This window comes from Myotis davidii, unplaced genomic scaffold (assembly GCF_000327345.1).
Source record: "Myotis davidii unplaced genomic scaffold, ASM32734v1 scaffold309, whole genome shotgun sequence".
NCBI lineage: Eukaryota > Metazoa > Chordata > Mammalia > Chiroptera > Vespertilionidae > Myotis > Myotis davidii.
The window spans coordinates 4410899-4437951 of NW_006383013.1; the positions used below are offsets into that span (position 1 = coordinate 4410899).

Genomic DNA, 27053 nt, shown 5'->3' on the forward strand with positions numbered 1-27053 from the left:
TTGGGGGGGAGGTTGGGGGTTAATGGGGGGGCTGAGGAAACATTTGTAATACCTTAATAATAATAAAAAAAGGGGGAAAAAAGAAAAAAAAATTCACCAAATGGCAGAATTTGAGTGGATCATCAATTTCCCATTAGTATTGTGATTGATTAAGTGTTATTATTATGCATGCTATTGAAGGGGAAACTGAGGTCCAAGAATGTTTCACAATTAAATAACTTGCAGGTCTAATATTCCATCAAATCTTCTAACTCCATGCTTATATACTTACAGTGGCAGAAAGCACACTGACTAATAATTCTGAATGGGAGGCTGACACATACGTTTCATTACAACTCTTCACTATACATATTTCTTGAATTGACTTAAAGAGTCAGAGAAATTCTCAGGGACCCACCACTGTTATTTATAAATGTTAAAATTTCATAAAATTATACATTTTATAAACCAGGGTTCCTGTAACCCTGGTATCTGAAAGTACATATGTGCTTTTCTTAAAGTAAGATATGTCAATAAAAAATTTCATAATGATTTTAGAGTGGCCTACTTGTTGGGGAATGAGAAGCCAGTATGACTTTATGTAATGACAGCATTATGTTGAGACTATGAAAAGTTAGTTATTCTTGGCCTTATCCATGGGAGGGAAGACATGACCTCACATCAATTTTGTTGATTCTCTGGAACTGTTGGCTACTGTTGGATCTGTTTGTAACTAGAGATTTATATTGCTCCTGCTGTTGCAAAATACAGATTTAGAACCTGGCAGACATTTCTACATAGATTTGCACAGTGTTTAAGATCAGCACAGTTTGGGAGAGGAAGAAACCTGTGTATTTTGAAGCTTTGTCCGAATAAAATACACCTATGGAATGGGTGAGGCCAATAGCTGCATGAGTGAGCAGGAGGATGCCTTGAAGGTACAAAAAGAGGGTGAGAGAAGTGATTATTTAATGACACTTTGCTTACAATGTTGAACATGAAGAATATCTTCTCTCCATAGGAGATGGCTCATGCATGGATGGGGATATACTGCTGGGAATTCTGTTTGGTATACTCAGTGCAGAATGAGAGCTGGCAAAGTCTACTGCATGAAAGCACATTGCTAATTGCTCATAGTACTGTATGGATATCAATTGATCCTTCGCATTTGTTAGCAAAAGAACATTAGTTGTGTTGTCTAGTACTTTTGTTTACCTTTTTCCTATTATGCTCTACCAATCTGGCTTTCTCGTTTAAGGCTATAGTAGATGTAAATAATGTCACTTTCTGTTATGTGTAGGCAAGAAAAATCTTTGTATCATTCACTTCCTACAGTCCATTTTCCCTATAGTTTTACTTCTCTTCTTGATTAGGATTTCATCATATCTAATACAATATATGCTTATCCTAAGAATAAAGAACTATTAAGTTTTTATTATTTTCTCTTTCTTTGGTGTTAGATGTAATCATTTGATTATGGTAAGCAATGGGAAGATGTAGGTAAATGTTACCTGCCAGAAACTTCATTTTTCAAGTTAAAAAAAGAGAGAGTATACCAGCCAACTAATCACTAGCCCTAAGAAAGAAAAGAGGCACAACTCAATATCATAAATCTCAAACGTAGGAGCAAGACACATGATTCTGAGGCAAAGCAAGATGAATGGCCAAACATAGGCTGCCAACTCTGCTTATGCTTTTCAGGTATAATATTGTCTAGTTGACAAAAATACTGAGAATTATCCCTAATATTTTATGGAGGGAACTAAATAGACTGAGCATATGCTCTTATCTGGTCTCACCTTTGAATAAAGAGTAGTGGAAATGGCTACATGAGGAAAACGCATGTAACAGAAACTGAAAGTAAGAATGACAATCAAAAGAGAATTTAGTAGGGTTAAAAAGATCAGAAGTCTGAATGTATCTCCCTCCATTGCCTTGGGATGCACTCTCTAACCAGCTGGGTGACTTCTGATATAGGACATTTAGCAAAGTTTCAGAAATAAGAACACAGTTCTTGTAGTTAAAGGAAGATCATAGACAATCTTGATTGAGCTCTTCATCTCCTCATTATCTTCCCATATTTCACCATCTCTATATGCCTGAACAATACTATTTTATTCTTTTAAGTTCAGTGAAAAAATCAATATATATCTCAGTGTTGAGTAAACTATTGTACCTATGAGAGAATACTGGCATTGTACAAACTCAAGTACAAGAAAGCAATGTCTGTAAAATTCTGCACAAAATAAAGTGTGATTCAAGAAATATATGAACTATGATAAAATTTAAATAAAAGACTACAAACATTCACAACCATAATCAAATTTTTGTAATATAACACTGGTGAGTTGTTTTTTTTTTTTAAATTATATTATTATAATCTGTGGCTGTGCCAACCAGTGTTGTCACAGTCACTCCTGTGAAGCCGTCGAATACTGTAACTACTCACGCACCCTCTAGTGAGCCCACCCTCAAAGCAGGGAACTCAATAGCTGCTCAGGCCAACCTCACTCCGGCGATGCTAGAAAATGTGAAGAAATGTAAGAACTTTCTTGCGATGTTAATAAAACTAGCATGTAGTGGATCACAATCCCCAGAGATGGGGCAGAATGTCAAGAAGCTGGTGGGACAACTTTTTGGATGCAAAAATCGAAGCGGAGGAATTTACTAGACAACTGTATGTTGAGCTCAAGTCTTCACCCCAGCCTCACCTAGTCCCTTTTCTTAAGAAAAGTGTGAGTGCCTTGTGACAGCTCCTGCCCAGCTCGCAGAGCTTCATCCAGCAGTATGTTCAGCAGATCTCTGGGAGGCTGTCGTTGCTACCACTCCGGTGACCACTGTGGTGACAGCAGCCGACTCCTCAGTCCAGGTTGAACGGGCCCTGGTCATTTCTGGAGCAGCCACACCCAGAACGGCGTCCATGCAAAGTCTGAGTTCCTTTGTTGGCCCAGGGGGAGCAAAAGCTGGAGTGGTGACACTTCATTCTGTGGGTCCAGCTGCTGTAGCAGGAGGAGCAACAGCTGGAACTGTCGTGCTTCAGACTCCAAAACCGCTTGTGACCTCTGTACAGAGCACAGTGGCAGCAGTCTCACTTCCACTGGAGAAGCCGGTGGTCTCCAGAGCAGGGGGGACACTGGCCCTCCCATCAGTAACTTTTGGAGAACCTTCACCAGCTATTTGTCTTCCGTCTGTGAAAACTGTCGTTACTTCTGCTGGGACCACCTCTGAGAGCCCTGTCATGGGCGCTCCGGTCCAGATCACACTCGCACAGCCGGGACCCGTCCTTTCCCAGCCTGCTGCTCTCCCACAGGCAGTGAAAGTCAAGCAGCTGGTAGTCCAGCAGCCTTCAGGATGCATTTCCAGACAAGTGGGTACACTACCCCCTTCCGCAGCACTGACCCTTCAGGAGAAGATGCCAGTGAGCACTGTGGCAACTTCTGCTTCCATTCTAAAGCAAACTACCCTGCCAGGATATACAATTCTGCCTCTTCAAGTATCTTCTATTCGGAAAGATAAAATAAAAGAGAATGGAGCGACGTCCTTGAGGGATGAAGATGACATCAACGATGTGACTTTCATGGCTGGGGTCAACCTCAATGAGGAAAATGCCCGCATCTTAGCAACAAACTCTGAACTGGTCGGCACACTCATTCAGTCGTGTGAAGATGAGCCATTTCTCTTCATTGGCGCTCTACAGAGGAGAATTTTAGACATTGGTAGAAAACACAAGCATTTAAAAAAATGAAATAATTACTCAGAAATGGAGAAACTATGATGAAAGGCTTGGTTAGAACAATGGCCACATTTAAATGTAGAACAAATACATGATGGTTGTTCACATTATCTATATATATAAAAAGCCAGTGAGCCGTAAAGCTGTAACAACCGGAACAACTGGTTGCTATGATGCCCACTGTGGCCATCAAACCGCCCAATCAGGGGGTGGGGCCAGTGGCCAACCTCCCACAGCCCGCGGGGCCTGCTGGCCAACCTCCTGAAGTCCCTCCCCCCAGCCAGCCCCACCCAAGATCAGCACCCCTTCCCCAATAAGGGGTAGGATGGCTGGCCAACCACCCATGTCTCCTCCCCCCCCACAGCCCCTCCCCAGGCTGCCTCTCCCTGCCCCATCAGATTTTCCTACCCTGATCAAGGGCGGGGCTGGCTGGCCAAACCCCCCTGCCATTCCCCACTGCAGCCCCATCCCCAATCAGTCCACCCCACCATGATAGGCACACAACCCCTCTCCTTGGCTGGCCCAGCCCCTGATCGCACTCCCCACCCCAATAGGGGGCGGGGCCTGCTGGCCAACCTCCTGAAGTCCCTCCCCCCAGCCAGCCCCACCCAAGATCAGCACCCCTTCCCCAATAAGGGGTAGGATGGCTGGCCAACCACCCATGTCTCCTCCCCCAGGCTGCTGGCTCCTGATTGGCACCCCCCCACCACATTTGGCCCATCATCATGCCCTGCCCTGACCCTAATCTGTCTCCCAACCCAAATCGGGGGCAGGGCACTCTGGCGAATTGCCTGCAGCTCCTCCCTCCAGCCGACCCCACCCATGCACGAATTCGTGCACTGCACCTCTAGTAAATATAGAATAGTGTATACCTGTGTCAGAGATCTCCAGAACTATCCTCCATCTGGATAATTCTCTGGAAGGATTCACAGAACCCAGTAACCTTTATATTCATGGTTATGGTTTATTGCAGCAAAAGTTACAGAGTAAAGGCAGTAATAGGAAAGGTACATGGAGTGAAATTTGGAAGGAACCAGGCACAAGATCACAAAAGTCCTCTCCTCTTCCAGTTGAGTTCAACAGGAGGTACTTAATTTATCTAGTGATGTCATGTGATAGCACATGCAAAGTGTTGCCAACCAGGAAGTTCCCTAAACCCAGAGTCCAGGGATTTTATTGGGGACAAGATACATGAAGTATGTGTGTGACTGATTTCAGTAACTAGTGGCAGTGGTGGTAATGATGAGGAACAATACTCAGAATTGCTATAATATGTTATCTAAAATGTTCAGTTTTCAACAACAATTGTGAGAATTGTAAAGAAACAGGAAAATGTGACCCATTTATAGGAATAAATATAGCTATAGAAACTGCCTTTAAGGAAACCAAGATGTTAGACTTAGCAGATAAAGACTACACAAAATATAAATGTTAAAATAATTAAGGACAATTTGCTTAAAGACTAATAGGAAAATAATAGAATAATGACTCACCAAATAGAGAATATTAACACTCATATAAGAATGCATTCATTTATATACATTTCTACACATATCCATAGGGATACAAGTGGCCATTAATTTTGGAATGTATTTAAGTTGAAGGCATTGAAATAAGCATTTCATGGCTCAATAAATACCTTAATATCTCTTAAAAAGGAGTGTCATTAATCTATTGGTCTGTACAGTAGATGGCACCTAGTAATGATTAGTAGTACTCATAATTATACAAATAGAACACTATAAATATTTATATATAGGGGGATCTCACACACTTTGATTAATTATAAAGGCAGTGTTTATTAAAACATATTTCATTTTCAAAATTGAGCTATCAGCCTTTAACGCATACATAAATTTTTGGGACACCCTGTATAACCATAAATTATGTAGAAATGTATGTATTATCTGTGTGCATATAATTTTGTGTTCATAAATAATATAAAACTTTTTTTGATGTTGGATTTCTTTTTTTTTATTTGTTTAAGTATTACAAATGTTTAAGGTAGTACATATGTCTCCTTTGTCCCCCATTGATCTCCCCATGGCCTCCCCTACCCCCCAGTACTTGCCCTCACCCCTATTTGTTTAAGTGTTACAAATGTTTAAGGTAGTACATATATCTCCTTTTTCCCTCATTGATCTCCCCATGTTCTCCCCTAACCCCAGTACTTGCCCTCACCCCCACAGTGTCTTGCATCTACTGGTTGTGCTTACATGCATGCATAAAAGTCCTTCAGTTGATCTCTTACCCCACCCCAACCAAACCCTACCTTCCCCCTGTAGTTTGACAGTCTGTTTGTTGCTTCTTTGCCTTTATCTAATTTTGATCAACAGTTTATAATGTTCTTTATATTCCACAAATGAGTGAGATCATGTGGTATTTTTCTTTCACTGACAAGCTTATTCTCCATACTGTTTTCCATAGTGGCTGTACCAGTCTGCATTCCCACCAACAGTGAAAAAGGATTCCTTTTTCTCCGCATCCTCTCCAGCATTTGTTGTTTGTTGATTTGTTGATGATAGCCATTCTGACAGGTGTGAGATGCTACCTCATTATTGTTTTGATTTGCATCTCTTGAATGATTAGTGACTTTGAGCATGTTGTCATATGTCTCTTGGCTTTCTGAATGTCCTCTTTCAATGTGTCTATTTAGGTCCTTTGCCCATTTTTTGATTGGATTGTTTATCTTCGTTTTGTTAAGTTGTATGAGTTCCCTGTAAATGTTGGAGATTAAACCCTTGTTGGAGATAACATTGGCAAATATGTTCTCCCATGCACTGGGCTTTCTTGTTGTTTTGTTGATGGTTTATTTTGCATGAATAATATACAACTTTAAATAATTTTATCTATGTATGTATTTTTGTATATGCATGCACACAAACACATATATATGTATATATGTTTATATATTATATATATGTACACACACACACACACACGGACTCCACACTCTACCAGGAAGCACTAAAGATGGGCTTTGGGTCCTTAGGAAATATGCTGTGTTCCTAGCATAGCTCTCTGACAATTTGTTAGGTTAAGTATACAGCCATGAGAATCAGACTGCCTGTGTTCAATTCCCACCTCTGCCATTAGTTAGCTGTGTGACCTGGCATCTATAAAACACAGTATTAATATTGTTTTCTTCACAGTGCTCCTGTGAGGAGTAATTGTCTTCTTAATGCATGTAAAGTCCTAGACAGCACAAGGCAAACAGTTAGTGCTCAATAAATTTCAGCTATCATTATTGATCTTCTTGTGATTCTGCTCTTTCAGGAAATAAAACAGTTTTTTGTGTTTGTTTTTTCAAATCTGGAGCATGTGCAAAATTTAGATTATGCTTCTCACCTAAGAACCGAGCTTCATCATAACTTCTTTTATTGTGATGGTATCTACAACTGTCACACCTTTATCTGTGATCTCCTTAGAGTTTTCAAATTGTAACGTACAGCTATTAGCATGTTGTGGGTATTAATGGAGTGATGACTGCTTCCCAGGAATGATCAGGTGCATTTATTTTGCCTTTCATGGACTTTTGTGTGTTATGTAAATAAGGTGGGGTTATGGTGATGACACATACTATTTTGAGAACCTTCTATGTAATCTGCCTGGGCTCTTCCAGTTTTGATTCCACTTATGCATGAGGACAGAAGACGTTGGTCTCTTTTGTTCTCTTTTACGTCCTCAACACCTAAAACAGTGCCTGGTACACAAATGAACACATTGTAGTGGCTCATAATCTAAAACCATTCATTTAATTTCCAGTATCTACCAAAGTCTGTTGATATTATTCTAATCTCAAACTATCCTTATAATTACTTATCAAAATATGCTGGATGCTTCTGTTAAATTGAATAATTTATTATCTGTGCATCCTCCTGTCTTTTATGTGTATAGAGGTGCTATTTTATCTACCTATTAAGCCTAATGCCATTGCTTCTTTCATATAAACCCACTCTACCAAGACCAGCTCAGACTCTCCCCATCTTCTCTCCTCACCTGCATGCCACAGCCTCTCTCTCCTAAAGGCCACTGTCATTTATATATCTTTCCCGTGTCATTTAACAATTTTTATATTCTAGCACAGTTATTTGTGTCTGCCACATCTCTCTTCAGAACAGGAACTTTGTCTGTCATACTTTTGTGCTTGTAGGTAGATAGCAAGTATTTGGCAGCAGAAAATGTTTAATAAGGACTTACTCAATGCCTGATACTGAGCCCAGTGACAGATTGGCTCCATAGGAAAGTGAGTAACAGTCTCTTTCTTTGTTCTCTAAGAATGTTTGCTAAATGAATGATTAAACAAGTGAATGAGCACCATGCTGCTGCAGAACAGACCCTGGACTTAGTATTGGATCTACTGGGTTAAAATCCAGGCTGTGTGACTTGGAGATGATAATTTTCCCCTCTAAGAGCCTTGGTATCTTGTTTGAAAGTATGAATAATAAATCCACATTGTAGCATTAATTGACATAACATATTGGGGGGCAGTGAAGGGGGCTTATAGCCAAAGTGTTTAGATTGCAGAAGGTATCTAATAAAAGCCAGTTTGTTTCTTCATTAAGAAGTGCTATTTGAATAACAGGAAAATGACTTGTTTTCAAGGGTGTCATTAGCTCAACTTTATCCATTTTCTTTGAATGGACCAAACAATTTTTTTTTCTTTTCATGAGTTTATTGAGATGGAAGCATATTCTTACACTGTCTAGCCACTAGGGATGTTAGGGGGCCAGGCTGTGTTCCTGCTCTTTCCTTCTTCTAGAAGTTCTCTGGTAAATTATCTGTTTGCTGTCGTGGTTATAAACAGCTACTCTCCTCTTATTCCACATTAAATACTTACAGGAGTCTAAATTTTGTTTAATGTACTTTATTTTATCTACAGCATACAGAACTATACTTACTACTATTTGTGGGGACACTTTCACCTTTGCATAATGCCTTCATATCCATTATTTCATTCAGTACCCATGACAAATCTGTGAGCTTAGTAGGGCAGGGACTAGTGCCATCAAGCCTTTTCCAAATGAGGTCATAGAACCTCAGAGTTTAAGTGGTCTACAGAAGGTCACGTAGCTTAGAAGTGGCAATGGAGGTCTAGCAACCTGCCTACAGATTTACTGTCCTCTCCATCTTCCTTTGCTTATGCTGAAAGCAAGGGGAAACTCACCTTTTCATCCTAAAAATCTCTTCCTTCTTCTTTGCAGAGGCTTCCATCTTGAGCTACGATGGCAGCATGTACATGAAGATCATCATGCCCATGGTCATGCACACCGAGGCTGAGGACGTGTCCTTCCGCTTCATGTCCCAGCGTGCTTATGGGCTGCTGGTGGCCACAACCTCCAGAGATTCTGCTGACACCCTGCGTTTGGAGCTGGATGGGGGACGTGTCAAGCTCATGGTTAACTTAGGTATCGTATGAAGTACCCTCTGCCATTCTGTTTGGGCTTGTCTTCCCTTTCTTTTCTGATTTTCATTGATTTGATTGAATTCTTTGTTTGTTTCTTGAAAGTTAGCTGCTCACTTCTTGTTTAATAGACCAAGGATAAAATCCAACAGCAACAAACACCTTTTCCTTGTTTCTGCATGAGGTTTTGATGTCAATTTCTGGTTTCTGAAAATAGTGGTGGTTTTATTTTTCTTTCTTTCTTTTTATTTTTTTATTTTTACTAGATTATTTGTTTTCTAAGTTTCCTTTCTTGGTTTTATGGAACTGTTTAGCTTTGTGTAAAACACGCTACTTTGGTCCATCTTTTGATCAATCACATTCTCATTAAGTCCAACTCCTTGGTCACCACTCAAAACAGTCAAAGCTAAGGGCAGGGATAGGGCAGGAAATGGAGGCAAAATGGGAGGGTGGGGTTGGAGAGAACTAAGCTGTGTGCATAGGATGATAAATGCATCGTTTCTACCTCCAGAGTGACTATTCAGATGGAGAATTCTGGTGGCCATGATGACACTAGGATCGCCTTATACTTTCTCCTAGTAGAGAGCTCAAGTCAAGTTCTTTCCATTGCCCTGTTGGGGAAATAATCCCATATGTTTGGAGTCTCTGACATGTGGAAGGAGAATGTTGCTTCTGATGTGTATCCCTGTCTTCCTTCCAGACATTCTAATCCAACGTTCAGCAGTAATTTTTATAAAGTGTTACCTTACACTGTTACTCACCAATTACTCTGATCTCCTCAGATAATACATACCCATTTTTTCTTAATATTGAAAAATTGTCATAATATCAAATTTATAACCTTATTTGCAGATGATCTGTTCTACTGTAATTACTTATAACAGATACTTTTCAGATTTCCCTGCTATGGCCTCACTTTCTCTCCTGCTTCTATCTTCTTGACTGACCTTCTATGGAAAATTGGACCTCTGGATTTTTGAAGAAAAAAAAATCAAGCCTTTATTGCTGCTGATTCTATTCAGTATAAAGTTCATGCCATGTTGACAGGATTAGTGCTAGAGCTGAGCCCAGACCTTCTGAGCCTGGATTTGTTTGGGTATGTAGAATATGTTTGGGTCCAGAGCTCCTTTAAAAATACTTCAGCAGAATGGCTTGTCAGAGACATGGAGAAGACATGGTAGATGAATGTATCTGATGCAGGACGTATAAAACCTTATATGCCTGGTGGAAAGGGGGTTTTGAATTCATACCAGTCAGGTCCACTGGCCACACTTGGAAGATGTCTATGCTAACAATCGAAAAACCTCTAGGACACAGATGACTGTTTTGAGCAGTGGCTTGTTTAGTTATGTCTTTTTATTTCTTCCAATGTGCAGCTTTTTCAACACTATGCCTTTCTCCTTGTCCAACCTCATTTGATTTCAGTGTGTCTCTTGGTTTTTCTTTTGTTTGTGTCCATGTGTGTTTGGTTATTTTGTTTCCTCTTTTGCTGGATCTTGGTTGTGTTCTTGAGTTTCCAATCCTCCCCACCATCAGCCATGGTAAATCAAAAGATGGTATTCAACCCTTCAAAGGCCCAAAGCCTGCGGCCCGCATAGCAAACAGCCTTGAGAACAGAGCGTACTGAGCAGCCTGCAGGGGCTGGCATACCCCTGTCCCTTTCACCCTCCTTTCCCATCCTCCCTACCTTCTACAAACCAGCAGAGTGTATTACCTAAAACCAACAACCATTACAGATTGTTTACTCTGAAAAACAGCAAAAGAAATTAAAAACAACAACTAACAAAACCACACAAACTAAATAAATAAATAAATAAACCAAATATAACCTTCAAATAGTTCATGGAAAAACACAATGGAGAACATTTTAACTCTGCACTTATTTCAAGTAAGAGAGAGCCATAGATATAAGAATGATTCAGCCCCATGGGGCTCTGGGGAAATGCACATTGGCCTTTAAACCAACATTTTTTTTTCTTTTTAAATGTTGTTTTATAAATATTAGAAGACCAACTATGACGGGTCTCATGCATTAGAATGAAGAGTGGGAGGTAGGAGTAGTAAAAGGGTATGAGGAAGGAGATGGACACACACACAATTAGTCATAGAGCCCATGTGTATTCCTAGAAGCATTATTTTTCTATTTTAAACTCTCACTAAAATCTGGGAGTTGTGCTTTTTGGACAGACTTTGCTCTTGCCTCTTGGCTCCTTTAGGCACAGGGTCAAGTCCAGCTCCTTCTAAGTTTAGACCTAGTACTCAAAAGAGAGTCAGCCCCTCCCTAGAGAGCACTGTGCTTCTCCTATAGCAATGGCGAGTGCTTTCTTCTCTGAAGGGGATGGTTTACCACAGCGACTGGTTTAAATTTATTTAACTTTCTTTCAAACCTAACAAAAAAACCGACCTTTCATTTCTTGAATTTGTCTATTTACAACTCTTCATATCCATGCTTGGTTTGAGGGTTCTCCTTCTACCTCCTCCCCAAAATATCCCCCTTCATAGATGTTCTCTTTCTCATGAACTCATGTTGCCCTTTGCTTGGTTATAGAATACATCTTCAAGCAGAGTTTGCACCCTCAATCATTCCCCAAGAACGATTGAGGAATGATTGGTTCCTTCCCTCACTCCATTTAAACTGTGGCTCTGTTTGAGCACAGATGCAAGTGACATTGCAATTTATTTAAAATTGCCCACACATCTAAGTTACATAAAAGTCTAGTATATCTCTAATGGAATATATTTTCTAATGTCAAGGTGAGTAGACTTTTCTAAGGGCATTATTTTCTGAAGCTAGGCAGTGTGATAGTAGCAGCCATGAGAAGTGTCCTACAACACTCAGCACATTTTTAAAAGTTGTTAGCTATTGATCAATTATATTTTGATACCTTAAAATTAAACTATATATTCAAACAATTTTATTATTACAATATATTTCAATATTTTAAAAAAACCTTGTAATGTTTTAACTTTTTAAGATTTTTTTATTGATTTCAGAAAGAGGAAGGGAGAGGGAGAGATAGAAACATCAATGATGAGAAAGAATCATTGATTGGCTGCCTCCTGCATGCCCCTTACTAGTAATCGAGCCTGAAACCCTGACATGTGCCCTGACCAGAAATTGAACCATGACCTCCTGGTTCATGGGTTGAAGCTCAACCATTAATCCATACTGGCCAGGAAAACCTTGTCTTATTTTAATTTCACAATAACCTTGTGAGATAAATCAAGAAAGCATTTTTGTGCTTAGTTTTATAAATGTGAAACAAATAAATATATAACTTTTCAAAGATCACATCAAATGTTGGTAGCAGACCTGGGACTAGAACCTGTGTTTCTACACTGCTAGACCAGCATGAGTTTTCTGTTAACTCAACAGATCAATATTGTGGATCAATGATAGGACAGTCTTAATGACATCCACTGGCTTTTTATGATGGCCATCCTTTAAAAATGCATACAGGAATCTCTTTATTTCCTAGTAGCTGGCTTAAATTGAGCCAAACAGAAAAAACAAAACAAAACAAACACAAACAAACAAACCAAAAAACCCCAGTAACAGTCAATATTGGTGCAGCCTCTTTCGTGGTCCTTTGGAATCCTCAGCAGAGTGCTGGGAATACTTTTTCAGTGTTGGAGGCTCTTAGGGAATGTGATGCAGTTTGGTTAATTGCATTCAAATTCTCCAGATGTTCTCTCTCTGGAAACTGGACTTGCTGACTACAGTTTTCTATATGCATCATCGAAGACATACAACTCCTAGGAACATTCATCTCTTCCATGCTCAACCAAACTTTTCAATATAGAAAATGATTATTTCTCCTCATTTACTAAAATAAAATGAAAAACTAGATTAAACAAAATGAGCAACACACACACACACACACACACACACACACAGAGAGTGAGAGACACACCACTCAAACACCATGAGGAGAATAAGTTAGAGAGAGAACTTTGCTACTAAAGAAAGATCTAAAGGAAATTGTCTTCCCAAGAAAATTTCCCTGATTCATTTTTCATTAAAAATAGATCCTTGCTATTAAGGCCACCCTTTCAGAGTCTATGAATAGGGGACTGTGATAGCTTTTTCTACTCAAACCACTTTTTCTTTAGGTAAAGTAATACAATAATTCTTCACTTCTTGACTTAAAATAAACAATTGCCTGCCATCTTGAAAGCTCCAAGTCCTCACATTGGTTTAAAGACACACCATTCAGTTCAGGGAACCATTTGGGTGAACCTAGAAGGATGAGCCCAACCCAACTTCCCTCTCTAGACCAGGTAGTCTAAGAATAAAATGCTCAGCTACACAGAAAAAAAAAAAGGAGAAAATCACTCCTTGTTTACAATTCTTGGGTTTGCTGCTTGAGGCCCACTCTCTCTCCCTCTCTCTTTAGCATGCCCATACACCTGTTTCCCCTCTCTCCTTAATACATCAAGAAGGGGCATTTCTGGCTTTGGGTGATGGTCAGAGCAACCAGTAGCTGAAGTCTCACCCTTTCCTTCCTACCTGCCCTCTCCCTTCCCAGTCTTCACCAGGGGCATGGCCTCCTCTGCCTGGTGATCGTACCAGTTGCTCCAGGGCTGTTTGCTCCCACTTTTCTGTTGCGGTTGACGACACATGACAAACCTAACCGCACGAAACCAAACCCAGATTTTTCTCAACAGATGTTCTGACCAACAGATAAGCTTCCAGCCTCCCTCTTCAGAATGATTGGGTGTTAGAAATTGCTCCTGTTTGAATTTCACACAGTTTCATTCTTCCCTGTCCTTTGCCACTGTCTTCTTTTTAACTTGCTCCCTTACAATGGTTTGAGAAATTCACATGGTGGCATAATCCTCAACAAGTCCTCTATAATTATTGGGTCAACCTTCAGCAGAAGAGCACCATTTCTAACTGTAGTTTTCCCTTTAACTTTCTTCCTTATGTTACTTCTACCTTTAAATATATGATTTTAAACAAATTATTATTGGAATTCCACTATCATAAACCAAACTTAGTTTCAGCTGGGCAGCTTGGTAACAATTAACCTGAGATATTTCTGTAACAATCCTGCCCGGTCCCCTGCTAATATCCATTGACTCCACTCACGACCTCTGATGCTGTGAGTCCATGACTCTAAACATATATTAATAAAAGGATAGATTCTCTGAACTTTGGCATGGAAGACCTTGTCTGATTACCAGCAATGCAAAATTAGCCACTCCTTTCCCCCCTGGATTTCCCATTAAAAAAAAAAACACAAACAAACATAAAAGCAAAGACTTTTCTGTCTTTAAGATGCAGAACCACAGAGTGAAATAGGTAGGATGTCAAAGGTGTCCAAGGCCTCCTCCCCATGTACCTGTCTCGCCTTCTCCTTGAATGCTGTAGGCACTTGATTCAGTCTGAGCATTCGGGCAGGAAGACAGAGATAGGCTTCATGAGTGGGTTGGTCTGGGAATCTTTGAAACCAGAGCAGCCAATTGTGATAACATCATTCAGCTCATTATCCCTACACCCAACCCACTTCTCTAAAATCTGGGATGGGTGTTTGTGCGGTTAGCGGTTTGCAAGTGGCCATTTTATGACAGGAAATGACCAGGTGGTGTTAACCCTTTCCTTAACTCTAAGGATAATGGCAAGACTGCCTTTGCAAAATTTTGTAGCATTTGGGGCCTGACCTAAGGAGAGGGTGGAGGGAATTTGCTTTTAGAAAAAGAGAAAGGGTTAAATACTGCACTGAGAAACTTCATGGACTGATTTTTTAAAATGATACAAAGTGTCAGATTGGCAATATATCTTTGGAATACTAATACAAAAATTGTGTTGATGCTCCTTTTTAGATAAATTTTTAAAAAATCAATTGTAGATGGACATAGCATATAGACTGCATTTGGTGGGGAAATTTTTGAGTAATTTTCCAAGTTTAACACAATTAATATTTCAAAGTCCAGGTTTAAAATACTTTATCTTAATAAAAGAATAGGATTGGGGGGAAACACATACTCGATGTCTATTGTGGATATATATGTATACCAGTATATATCTCTATACATATGTGTATATATATATGTGTGTGTGTGTATATATATATGTATCCAACTTTACTAAATAATATACTGTACATATACACCCACCCTTAAACTTGTGCATACTGTATATATATAAAATGGCCACATTTCTTGCGTGTGTCTGTCCCCGGAAGGGTGGACTGATTGTTTTTGGATGTCTGCAGCTGTTACCTTGAAGGATGCAATTTCATCTTTCATTTATTTTTCCCCATCTAGACTGTATCAGGATAAACTGTAACTCCAGTAAGTTTTCCCTCAAGTTTCATTTTGTTCTTTAAAAAAGCAAAGAAAAACTGACTTTATTTTGTTTACTGTTTTATGAGCTGTTTTTTATTTGAATTATTTTATTTTTTGACTATGGAATGGGGGGAACTGGGGTGATGGCAAGGGCTGTGGGTGTGGTTTCTGAATTGGGTCAGGTCCTGTCTTCTTTCCTTGCATTTGCTCTATATGCAGAAAAGGAGGAAAGGGCACCTGATAATGAAATAACTTGAAAAAGAATTGAAATGGTAATTTGTTGTTCAGGGAGAAAAAACCCTGGGGTGTATGTGGGGAGGGGGGGGTCATGAAAAAAGCCTTAGAGCAACCAAAATGCACTTCTCCACTACAAAAAGCTTCAGAAAATAAAAGCAAAGTTCATGACCCAGAAGGTGGCTGCCAACTCTGACATTTCTTTTCTGGCATTTATCACCGTAGGGTTTTTGTTTGTTTGTTTGTTTGTTTGTTTGACTTCAGGTTTTGTGTCTGCTCTATAGGAGGATGGGCAAAACATAGTTCTGGGTGATAATGCAACATTTTCACTGAAGGCTTGAGACACATTCTGGCTCTTCAGAATGAAGAATTACTTTATCCCATTCAAATGAATTTTTAGTTTATCCCATTCAAACAGTTCACTTTTTGAACAAGGTTCATGATATAGTGAAGGCTGAATACTGTTCATGCATTTCTGCCTCTGCCTAGAAATGAGCAGTAACGGGAGTCAATGAGGTAGGGGAATAGGAAGAGAAAGAGAAAGATGAGTAGGAGGGAAAGGATAGGCCTAGGTGATAAAAGGAAGAAATGAATATGCTTTGAGTCCTATAACATATTATATTAGTTACAGTAGTTAAATAACTTACTAACTAGGGTAATTAGGGTGATGAGCTGTAACAAACATCCCAAAATTTCAATGGTTCAACAAAAGAACGTTTATTTCTTATTCAGGAAAAGTCCAATGCAAATTGGGGAGGTCTTCTGGTCAGCTTTCTTCAAAGAAGTAATTCTTTTATGAGCTGGGCCCATCACTTTGGAGATCCTTACTTCCAGTTGCATCCATAGGGAAGAGTGATCTTCGATGGTTATGCAGTATGTCATATTGCCTTGCCTAGAAGTGACGTACATCAGTTCTGCACATATTTTATTTGTCAGGCATGACTTCTTTCTAAATGCAAAGGAAGCTGGGAAATGCAGTCTTCCTGTTGTCCCAGGAGGAGAAAATTGGATTGGTTGAGAATTTACCACACATAAGTCTGAGCATCATCTCTACATTGTTTGCTTCTTTCTATGCTTGGGTCTTTCTATAAGGAAAAAACTCAGTAAAGGAAATAACTCAACTTCTACATCTCATTTACTTGTATATTCCATCCAATTAAATATTTTACAAGTGCTAACTAGGTTAACCTTTTTGGGAGATGTATTTTCAGGATGACAAAGTAATAAATCCATATCCACTTTTCTTCTTTTGCAACTGTTCCATATAAATTAACAAAAAATGAAGAAATGTAAAAAAGAATCTAGGTACAACCACTTCCTAAAGCAGAATGCTTTATGCTTCTTTTGCTGTCACTTTCAGTTAAAATAAGCAATGTCCTTTTTTGCTGTTTTTAAAATGTTTCTAATTAGCCAGACATTCCTCATGGTATTTAGATCATTAAAAGCCTAATTGAAACATTCTTTTTCTCCAAAGACTTTTGGAGAATTTTCTCTTCTTAAAGCAGCTTTATTGAGGTATGATTTTCATACCACAAAATTCATCAAGTACAAGCCTACAATTCAATGACTTTTATTACATTTATAGAGTTGTCCAACATCACCACGATAGCATTTTTAGAACATTTTTATAGTTCCCCTCAAATCTCCCTTAAGTCAATTTGCAGCTAATTCCTACTTCTACCCTTAGCCTTTGACAATTATAGAACTGCTTTTGCATTTATAAATTTGACTTTTCTAAACACTTCATATAAATGGAATATTATAATATGTAGTCACTTGTGTCTGGTTTCTTAAAAATAATAGCATATCTACACCAAGCTTTCTCTTTTCCTTTTGCATTAGTTTCCAGAAGGAAATAAGCTGGGAGGGAAGCATGAAGGTAAAATAAACTCATCCAATGTTGAATCTGACATCTTCAGAGACTTATATGCAGAACAGACAACTGAGGGAGTTATTTGATCAGGATATCAGGTCTTGGTTTTGTGCTCTAGCCATACTTTATCTTGGAATTCATTCCACAGATTCCATCAGATCAGCCATGGAAATCATCCTTAGACAAGTTCCAGAGTTCTTTCTCCCAGGGAGATAGTGACTCTTCTCTAGAACACAGATACCAGCAGGTTTTCTGGACCTGAATTTTCTATTCAGAGCCACCAAAAGCAGCCCTGGGAGGAACTATGTCAGCAAAGATGTATTCCAAACTTTGATGACAGTATAGAAAGTGTACAAGTGGTGTTAATGCAATATTTAGGTAAAGAGCCGGGATTGGACTTTGAAAATCAATATTGAATTCTCATTATAAGCCTTTAACATTCTCAGGAAGTTACTGTTTTTGAAAGCATCAGGGAACCTATATCCATAGTGTCCATGGTTTGAGTGGTTGAATGGAAATGAAATAAAATGAGACATGAGTCCTTTAAGCTAATGTAAGACCTTTAATGTTGAGGTATGTACATATAACCAAGGTCATATTGTAGAGTGACAAAGTAAAGGATACATGTTCTTGAAGTCAATTTTAATTGTTGATGTGGACTGAAAACTTGAATTGACCCCAAAGTGACATAGTATACAGAAGAATGCAAATAAGCATGAATCTCATTTAATTTGTATTTTAAGAGGAAATGTAAAAATTCAGATATTCTTTTTATTGTGTATTCCTGCCATTATTTGCACTTGAGTGGAAAAGTTTGAGAGAACTATGCAACTAAATTATGAAAGAAAACAGGTACAGGTGATTAGAACTCTTAATACTCTTCTCATGGACTCATGAGAATTCATAGTTCAACCTGTTACAGGATCTCAAGTTGTTTAGAAGAGGTATGCAGACCCTTCCTCTTATGTCATGTTTCATTGTGAGAGTTCAAGAAATAAGATCGCTTCACAGCCTAAATTCAAGTAGGAGAGGATTTTCTCTTACCCTCAGCTTTGTCTCCAGCTGTCCTTTTAATAGAAGTCACAGGGTGTTATAGCTCACGTTTTACAGCAGTGCTGCTTTTTTCCTGGAAGGAACATACTGAATTAAGCTTTAACCATATAGGTTAAATATAGGTTTGAATATAGGTTCATGAACTTTTCCAGTAGTTTTTTTTTGAATGCCTGTCCTCCAGAAAGTCAGGTAAAACACTGAATGATGTCATCTGTTTTTCCCCTGTTTATCTGCTGCAAAATGCTGTTTGTTCATGTAAATGGCTGTTTTCAAGAGTTTGTGTGCCAGTCTTTTTTAATGGAGAGAAGAGCATGGGAAAGAAGGATGACGTTACAGCATGAAGAGTAAGCAACTGGCCATGACGGAGGGCAGTGGCCTTGAGGCAAAAGCCTCCTCTGTTGACTTTGTGGGCTGGCCCTGTCTGTGACTACGGCCCAGCTATGTGCCCACTAAGGCTTTCCAAGCAGCAGAAACACTTTTCTAATCAGCTTCTCTGCTTTTTTCCCTTCTTTTTCCCCCGTACTTTGTCTTCATAATATCTATGATATACTTATTATTTATTCCAAACTTCACTACCGCTGCTTACCAAATCCTCCAGGTGTACCACACTATACATTCTTCTCTGGCTACTAACACCAAACATATATTAGAAGTGTGCAAATTGAGGTCTTTGGTTGAATCAGGGATGTTGTTGGATTTGATTCCTCTGGTAAGAATATTTAGAAATATGTAATAGGAAATTTCCAGCTTAGAACTTTTAAATGGCAAGAGAGCAGCAGAGTTGGCAGTCACCATGGTGATTGAACTACAGGGAGACCTGGGACACTGCTAAAGAAAAAGGGCTGCTTTCTGGAGAGTTTCTGGAGGATGTCACCTGTTCCTTTGGTTCTGAGGTGGGCAGTGCCCTAGGAGGCATGCAATTCTGAAAACAGGTATGAACTTCTTGTTGGTCTCATGGGTGTTTGCTTAAGTGAAAGTCTGTAAAATGGTTTGTTTTCTCTTCCCTTGTCTGACTGTGACTCTGCCCCATGATTTTCAAGCCCCTAATTTATTCTTTCCCTTTCAAGCTGTGTGCAGTATGGTTTGAATGAATACAGTGAACTCATTTTAATTAAATGAGTATAGCATGAATGAATATAATGAACACATATTAATTAATATCAATTTCCCCTTTATCACAATCTTTCCATACTCTCAATGATTAATTCCTCCATATATGGCCATTTTCTCAATCTTATAAAAAACAAAAAAACAGGGTGTATATATCACATGGAAATTATGAGTTTGTGTTTATATCTGATTATTTAGGGATATGTAGAACCTCCTTAATTACTTTGAACTTGAAGTCTTCCTAATTTATCTGTGACAAGGTTCATTTTTTTTTCTTCTTAGACATAGAAGAGAAAGGAAATAGAGTGTCATACAAAAATAAAATAAAATACTGACCTTAACACTTAACATTCTCAAGTGCCACCATGTAGTCATCTGTGTCTGAAAACAGCTTTGGTAATCTTGTCTACTTCCTGTAGACTCTATTATCTTTGAATCACTATAGAGACACATAATAATATGAGCTGTATGAAACTAACATCAAAGGAGATGATTTTTCACATCATACCTCTCAAAACTACCAGTATGAACTAAATAATCCTTCTCTTGCACCCGCTTACCTAGTGTCTAGTTTTACCTTAGCTTTTCTGTCTTTAGTTTCTTAGTATGCTCAATTTCTAGTGTTTTGGCAAAGTTAGCATCATAGCGGGGTTCTTGTTGAATTTAGGAATAGCTTGATGAACTGCAGTTTACTTACTACACAAGAACTTTGGTTTCTTCTTTGTCTTTTTCTCCATCTTCCATCTCTATGGTACCAGAATATGTGACTTTCTCTTTAGTTTTGGTTTACCTAGAAATCCCAGAGTTGAATTGTCCTTAAACACAGAAACACCTCAGATCAACCAGGGAAGATGACTTCTCCTATATTAAAACTCTTCTGGGAAGGAAATTATAGAACCTTCTTTGGTATCCATTCCAAGATTTGAATAACTGTCAGCCATATGACTTCTCTTAGTAGAGTTTTATTGGAGGTGGAAAATTGTTAAACAGGATCTTGTATATAATGTTACCAACAAACTACCAACATCACACCTAAGACTTTTTATTTCCACACTAAATGATTATGTTCCACTTTAGCTCTTAAAACCTGATTTCAAAAAGGTAGTACATAATTTTACTTCTCTTTGGAAAGCTTTATATTTCTTGTAATGTATAAAACACCTCAAATGTAAGTTTATTGATAATATCAATAATAGCCAGATTTGGGTATAATAAGATGCTTCCTAGTGAGCTCTTATGTATGTATGCATGTATAGTTGGTATATAATATTATATTAGTTATATTAGTTTTTTCTAAATAAATATTAATTCAGAATGGCTTTATTTTATTTTTAAGTAGTTAAAAATTATACATGGAACCAAAGGCAAACTTGTAAAAATTCTCCCTCTTATTCCTAATCTCAGTCCCTAAATTCTTTTTTTTGGAGGCAACCAAAATTATGATTTTTTAAAAATATTCTTCAGAGTTAATTTATGAGTATACAACATATAGTTATTACCATATCCCCGTTTTTCTTCCTCTACTTCTTGACACAATGTTAACACATTTTTCTGAATCTTACTTTTTTTTATTTTACTTAAAATGTCTTAAGGGCTATTTCATGAAGAATATAAAGCTCTACTTTATTCTTTTTAGTGGCTACATAATATTGCATTTCATGAAGATATCATATTTGATTAAATCAGCACACTACTAACATAAAATTATATTTCTCTCAGCTTTTAACTACTACTAAAACTAAGAAAATAAATATTTTCTTCATTAGTCTTTGCATATATGTACGGCATTACCTATTAAATAAATTCTTAAAAGTGAAATTGCCAGGTCAACATATAAGTGTATCACAAATATTGATAAGTATTACCAAATTGCACTCCAAAGAGGCTGTGCAGATTTCAATTTCTACCAGAAACATATGAATGTTTGCTTTTCCTCATCCTAGACAAATATGTTTTATTATCAAACTTTTTATTTATTTTCTCAAAATATCTCTTCAAAATGTTGCTTCACAAATTCAAATGAGAGCCCAATGTCACCCATAGATGTTTTTCTTCCACCCTTTCACTTCTTTAAATATAAGTATGAACTATTGTCATTCAAAACTTCAGTGACCACTTATACCAGAAATCTTTTACTAGAAGTCTATAGCAGCATTTTATATGTGAATCCTTTTTATTAAACATGAGTGTAATAGAAAATTGTCAATATATTATAGTATCTTTGTGTGATCATCCTCCTATATCCCTGTTTCTTGAGCCAAGTAGCCTGGGTTCACCTTTTTCTAATACCTCTAATGTACTATGTGTCCTTGGACAATTTACTTCAACTTTCAGTTTCCTCAGCTGTAAATGGGCATGATTATTGTATTTACCTCTTTGAGTAAGAATAGAACCTAGACCATAACAAATGCTAAATGTGTGGTAGTGATGATGATGGTGATAGTCAACACTGTCATCATATTGCAGCCAAAAAAGAGGACCTTTTGAGAACTGTTCAAGTATGGATGGCTATATAATCCTAAACCATACCTGATAGTTTAATAGATGGCTATAAAATGAGCATCCTCAGTTTCTCTGGCCACCTACTCAGAGCAATGATAAATTCTTTTCAAGGTCATCAGGGTTGCATTGGCTTCTGCATCAATAACATTATCAATAAGACTATTGATAAGATAATCTTTGGGTAATGATTGGATTTTCCCCCCTCCCAGAGCATTATGATAAATAAATACTGATGTTATAACACAGAAGTCATGGCCTGGCCAGTTTGGCTGAGTGGATAGAGTGTTGGCTCTTTGACTGAAGGATCCTGGGTTCGATTCCGGTCAAGGGCATGTATCTCAGTTGCAAGGGCCTGTTTCTCTCTTTGTGTCTCTCCTCCTCACTTCCCCTCTCTCAAAAAATCAGTGGAAAAAATATCCTTGGGTCAGGATTAAAACAAAGCAAAACAAACAAAAAAGAATGGCAAAACTCATAAAAATATTTTGACTTCATGAGTTCCTCTGTGTTTGTGTTAGGAGCCCTGATATCATTTTAATAAAAGTTTACTAGTGTTCTAAAATGAAAATATTATTTTTAAAATGCACAGATATTATTATATAATATCATATTGGTGACTTTAATATCTTCTGATATCAACTTTGCATACTCTAAACAGGAATTAAAATAAAATAGAATCAGAAAAATAAGAGTTTTTTTTGTGGCAAGGGTTTTAAAAATCATCAAATTCATGCAGACTATGGTGAAAAAGGAGGATAAAAGAGTAATTCTCTTCTTATGAGATCTTGTATTTTGGTTTCAGTGAGTTTGTTGAAGCATAGCATGATGAGTAAATATATTAAGAAATTTATATCTGGACCTATGGGTAATTGAAATTATAGATATGGCATGCGAAGGCTTGTGGCTTAGTCTTTATCAGATCCATATGTGATGCCCAGAGAAGTGGAAAATTAAGGACCATTCAGAAGTTAGAACTACAGTACCATTCATCTCAGTTTCAGAGAATGTCCTTTGAGAACAGGTTAAAAGAGAGGCTAACAGGAGAAAATTTTCCTTCAGTCACTTTAGGTAAGGCCACTCTTTCTGTGATTTCAAAATAGTCTTCGGCTTTAGAATGCAAATGTATCACCTTTTAGTTTGCTTCTCTTGTGTACAGTGAGCTGCTGGCATGGAAAAGTTCACCCAGAAAGGTACTTTAACATTTATAATTAATCTGGATTTTAGAAAGTATAGAGGGATTGGGATTAAGTATCCAATTAAATTGTAGATGAGAAATAAGATTGAGTATTAAATTATAAATAAGCAGCTTCCAAATGACAGCATGTTTCTTCTCATGGGAGGAAGAGCAGAGGAAATAGCAGAGAGGAAGGAGAAAATGGAACGAAGTTAAAGATATAAGACCTCACAAATACTATAGATATAAACACAGTTAGCAGAGTTATTGAATGCCAGGAAAGACTGCTAAATAAAGGAGTAAAATGTGTCTGAACACAGTAAAAATAGGCAAACACTTTGCCAATGGATGCATGATCTATTATAAAGTACCAGGTAAAGAGGCAATGTATAGATTCCTAGAACTGTTTGCCAATTGCAGTCAAGCCACTGTACTTACTATTCCTACTTATATAGCCTGTCAATATATGCACACACATAGTGGTGTCTTATGTCAGCACAGCCTAAAATTTTTATGTTATGTCTGCCACTGCGTGATTTTTATGACCTGAAGCTGCCTTGGATATAGTATATGCTCAATAAATAAATAATGAAATCAATGCATTAATGAAATGTACCCATTCCTCTACCTTAATTTATTATTTATGCAAATACTCTTATAATCAACCCAAGAGGCACAAGCCCCTAAAATGTAAATTACAACTTTTTTGTCTTGTTGTCATTCTAAGAGGAGGAACATTAACTGAAGAGTGGATTTATTCTCTTACCCCTAATAATATGAAAGAATTACTTTCTCTGTAAAATGAGGAATCTTATACCAACAAAGATTTTTCATGAAGTCTGTTTGGCCAAGTTTTGGTTAGAATCAGAAAATTTTATGAGGGAAGATGAATGCGTATCAGTAAATGTACATGTTATCAGTCTTCCTCATTCTTCATGCACTCATTCCAAAAACATTTACTGAGAGTTAACTGGGTTCCAGGTGTTGACATCAGTTTAAGGGATTTTTAAAAATATATTTTTTTGTATTGATTTTAGAGAGAAAGGGAAAGGGAGACAGAGATAGAAACATCAATGATGAAAGAGAATCATTGATTAGCTGCCTCCTCCATGCCCCCTACTGGGGACCAATCCAGGATCAAACCAGGATCTTCTGGTTCATAGATCTATCCTCAACTATTGAGCACACTGGCTGGGCAGTTTTAGGAATTTATACAATGTATTTCCAAGGGAAATGCAGCATAAATCCTCATTGGGTATCCCCTGCCTCATTTTCCCCATTTTCTGTTTCTTTTATAGAAGTTGGATCTCATATGCATGCATTATTTCTAAAATCCAGATGAGTCCCGTATAGATTTTGTTCAGGGGTGGTTCATTCCAATATTCAATTCAACATAAGGTTACTTTTTTTTTTCACAATGTATGAATGAGGCTCTGAACACTGATCTGCTTACCCAGGTCTTTTCCCTGATTTCTCTTTTTCTTATTTGACTTGCCCTCATCCCCTGACCCCCTGCCTGGAGCCACAGACTGTGTTCCAGTGCTCTCTGCTACAGCTGTAATTTTGTGTATAAATGGTGTCTCTGTTTTACTTCAATCCATTTTTTTGTCTTAATTACCACAGTAAGATTTGCAAGGTGAAGCGTTCAATTAGTATTAGTTATTAGGCAGAGTTTATATTTTGAGAATTAGGAAGGACCGCTTTATGCAAGTAACATTATCAACCCAAACACTCCATTTGTTTGCTGACAAGATAAATGCATCAATGGATATACTTTCTTTTCATTATGCCATTATATATATATCAAATCTCAGCAGGTTTCATCTACCTGTCATAGAAGAGAAGATTTTAATGTGAAATTCTAGATTTCTGGAACAATTACTCACAAAGTGCCAGTTTCCATACTGATTCAGAGCATCTCAAAAAATATAGTTTTTCTCAATTTTAGAATCAATTTTCAGAAGAAAATGTAGAGACCAGAGGATGTTGCTTCTAAGAGAAATGGGGTGATTTAATGATTGTTCTATTAAGTGACTAAAATCCTAAAGCTTTCTAAATCAATTTATTAGAAGTCAGGGAAATGAACCTTAAGAGGGTTCTAAAAGTGACATTGTTTCAGAATAAGTCTGATTATATAAAATCTGTATACAAAAAATTATTCTGTCACACCCAGGTCGTAGGTCAACCCTGTGTCACAGTGTCCCTGGTGGCTCCAGGAAGGGCCCTGCTTAGGGAATGGGAAGCAAGAGAGGCTTTCCGGAGATGGAAGCAAGAGGTGTGGTGTTTAGTTATAATAATGAATGTCCACCTTCCTGAATGGCTGAAATTATATTGCAGTAAAAATTGTTACAAGGCATATGTGTTCCAAAAGACACAAAATGCAAGAGAGATCACATCCCCTGAAGCAAAGTCTTTGAAAGGTTATGAGCTCAGGATCCCCCAATTAGGCCCAGGGAAGCACGTTTTAAAACATCAACACATAAAAACGAGGGGAACCAAGGCTTGTGGAAGCCAAGTGCATTGCATAATGAGGGGTGGCAGGCATGAGTCTTCATGAATTTCATTTTATGATTCTCAATCAAATAAGCACTCCTTATTACCTAAATCCAGCCATCTTCAAATGATGACACAAGACTTTTTTTTTTCCATCAGAATTAATTTAAAAGGTACCAAATAAGAAAGGATATTATGACCTAAATCCATGGGTGTGGGGTCAGCAGCAATATAAACAGAAAGAAACTTAGTTCTTGAAATCTGAGAGATGACAGAGAAATGACATTGGTGTTCTCTCAAAGTGTGGGCAGTGTAAAATCTCAAGAAATAAACTGAGGGTGCTCCTCTGCTTGAGAGGTAATAAAAAGTGAGAAAATTAGAAGCACTAAAAGTGGAGAGAGGACAGCCAGTTTCCTTCCTCTGAGTGATTTTTCTGTGACAGCATGTCAGGAAACCCTTTCCTTCCTTCCCTCCCCAGAACCTGCAGGGAAGGAGCCACCCCCTGACCCAGATTAGGGTGCCCACAAGAGAGGGATGGCATGAGCAGCAGAGACAGCAGGCATGGAAGGAGCAGAAGCAGCAGATGGTGATGACAAATGTGTGTGAGATAGGCAAAGGCGAGAGAAAGGGCACAGATAACTACTAGTACTGGAGTGGCCTAAGCATAACGTGTTTAATTACTGTAGAAAAATTCTGTGTCTTCTGATCTTACAGAGAAAAAGAGAACACAAAGGAAGATGGACAAAGACCATATGATGAAGCCAGTGAACTAGGAGGGTTAGATAAGGATTATCATCATTTCATGAGAACAAATTAATAGTTGAAACTCATATGCCCTGGCTACTGTGGCTCAGTCCCAGCACTGTCCCATGCACCAAGAAGTTGCCAGTTCAATTCTTGGTTAGGGCATATTTCCATTTTGAGGTTCGGTCCACAACAGGGTGAGAGCAGGAGGCAACTGGTTGATGTTTATCTCTTCTCTCTTCTCTCTTCTCTCTTCTCTCTTCTCTCTTCTCTCTTCTCTCTTCTCTCTTCTCTCTTCTCTCTTCTCTCTTCTCTCTTCTCTCTTCTCTCTCTTCTCTTTCTCTCTTCTCTCTCTCCTGCTCTTATAAGGTAACTTGTCTTTGGATTTAGAGCCCATAAAGATAATCCAGGATGATCTCCTTATCTCAAGATCCTTAACGTGATCACTTTTGCAAAGCCACTGTTT

At 38.1% G+C, this 27053-nt stretch overlaps 1 protein-coding gene across 18 annotated transcripts in view; it reads left to right on the forward strand.

Annotated features, from left to right (window-relative positions):
- NRXN3 (neurexin 3) overlaps positions 1–27053 on the forward strand; it is a 1555579-nt gene that overhangs the window by 567491 nt on the left and 961035 nt on the right. For 15 of the 18 annotated variants that reach the window (XR_001512329.1, XR_001512328.1, XR_001512327.1 and 12 more), the window contains 2 exons: positions 8917–9120; positions 15387–15413. Coding sequence is in view for 13 of the 18 variants with exons in the window: in XM_006778842.2 (XP_006778905.1) it covers positions 8917–9120; positions 15387–15413 (231 nt within the window). In the remaining 5 variants the exon portion in view is untranslated. The remainder of the gene's footprint in view (positions 1–8916; positions 9121–15386; positions 15414–27053) is intronic. The other 3 variants (XR_001512331.1, XM_015558012.1, XM_015558013.1) reach the window with 1 other exon arrangement.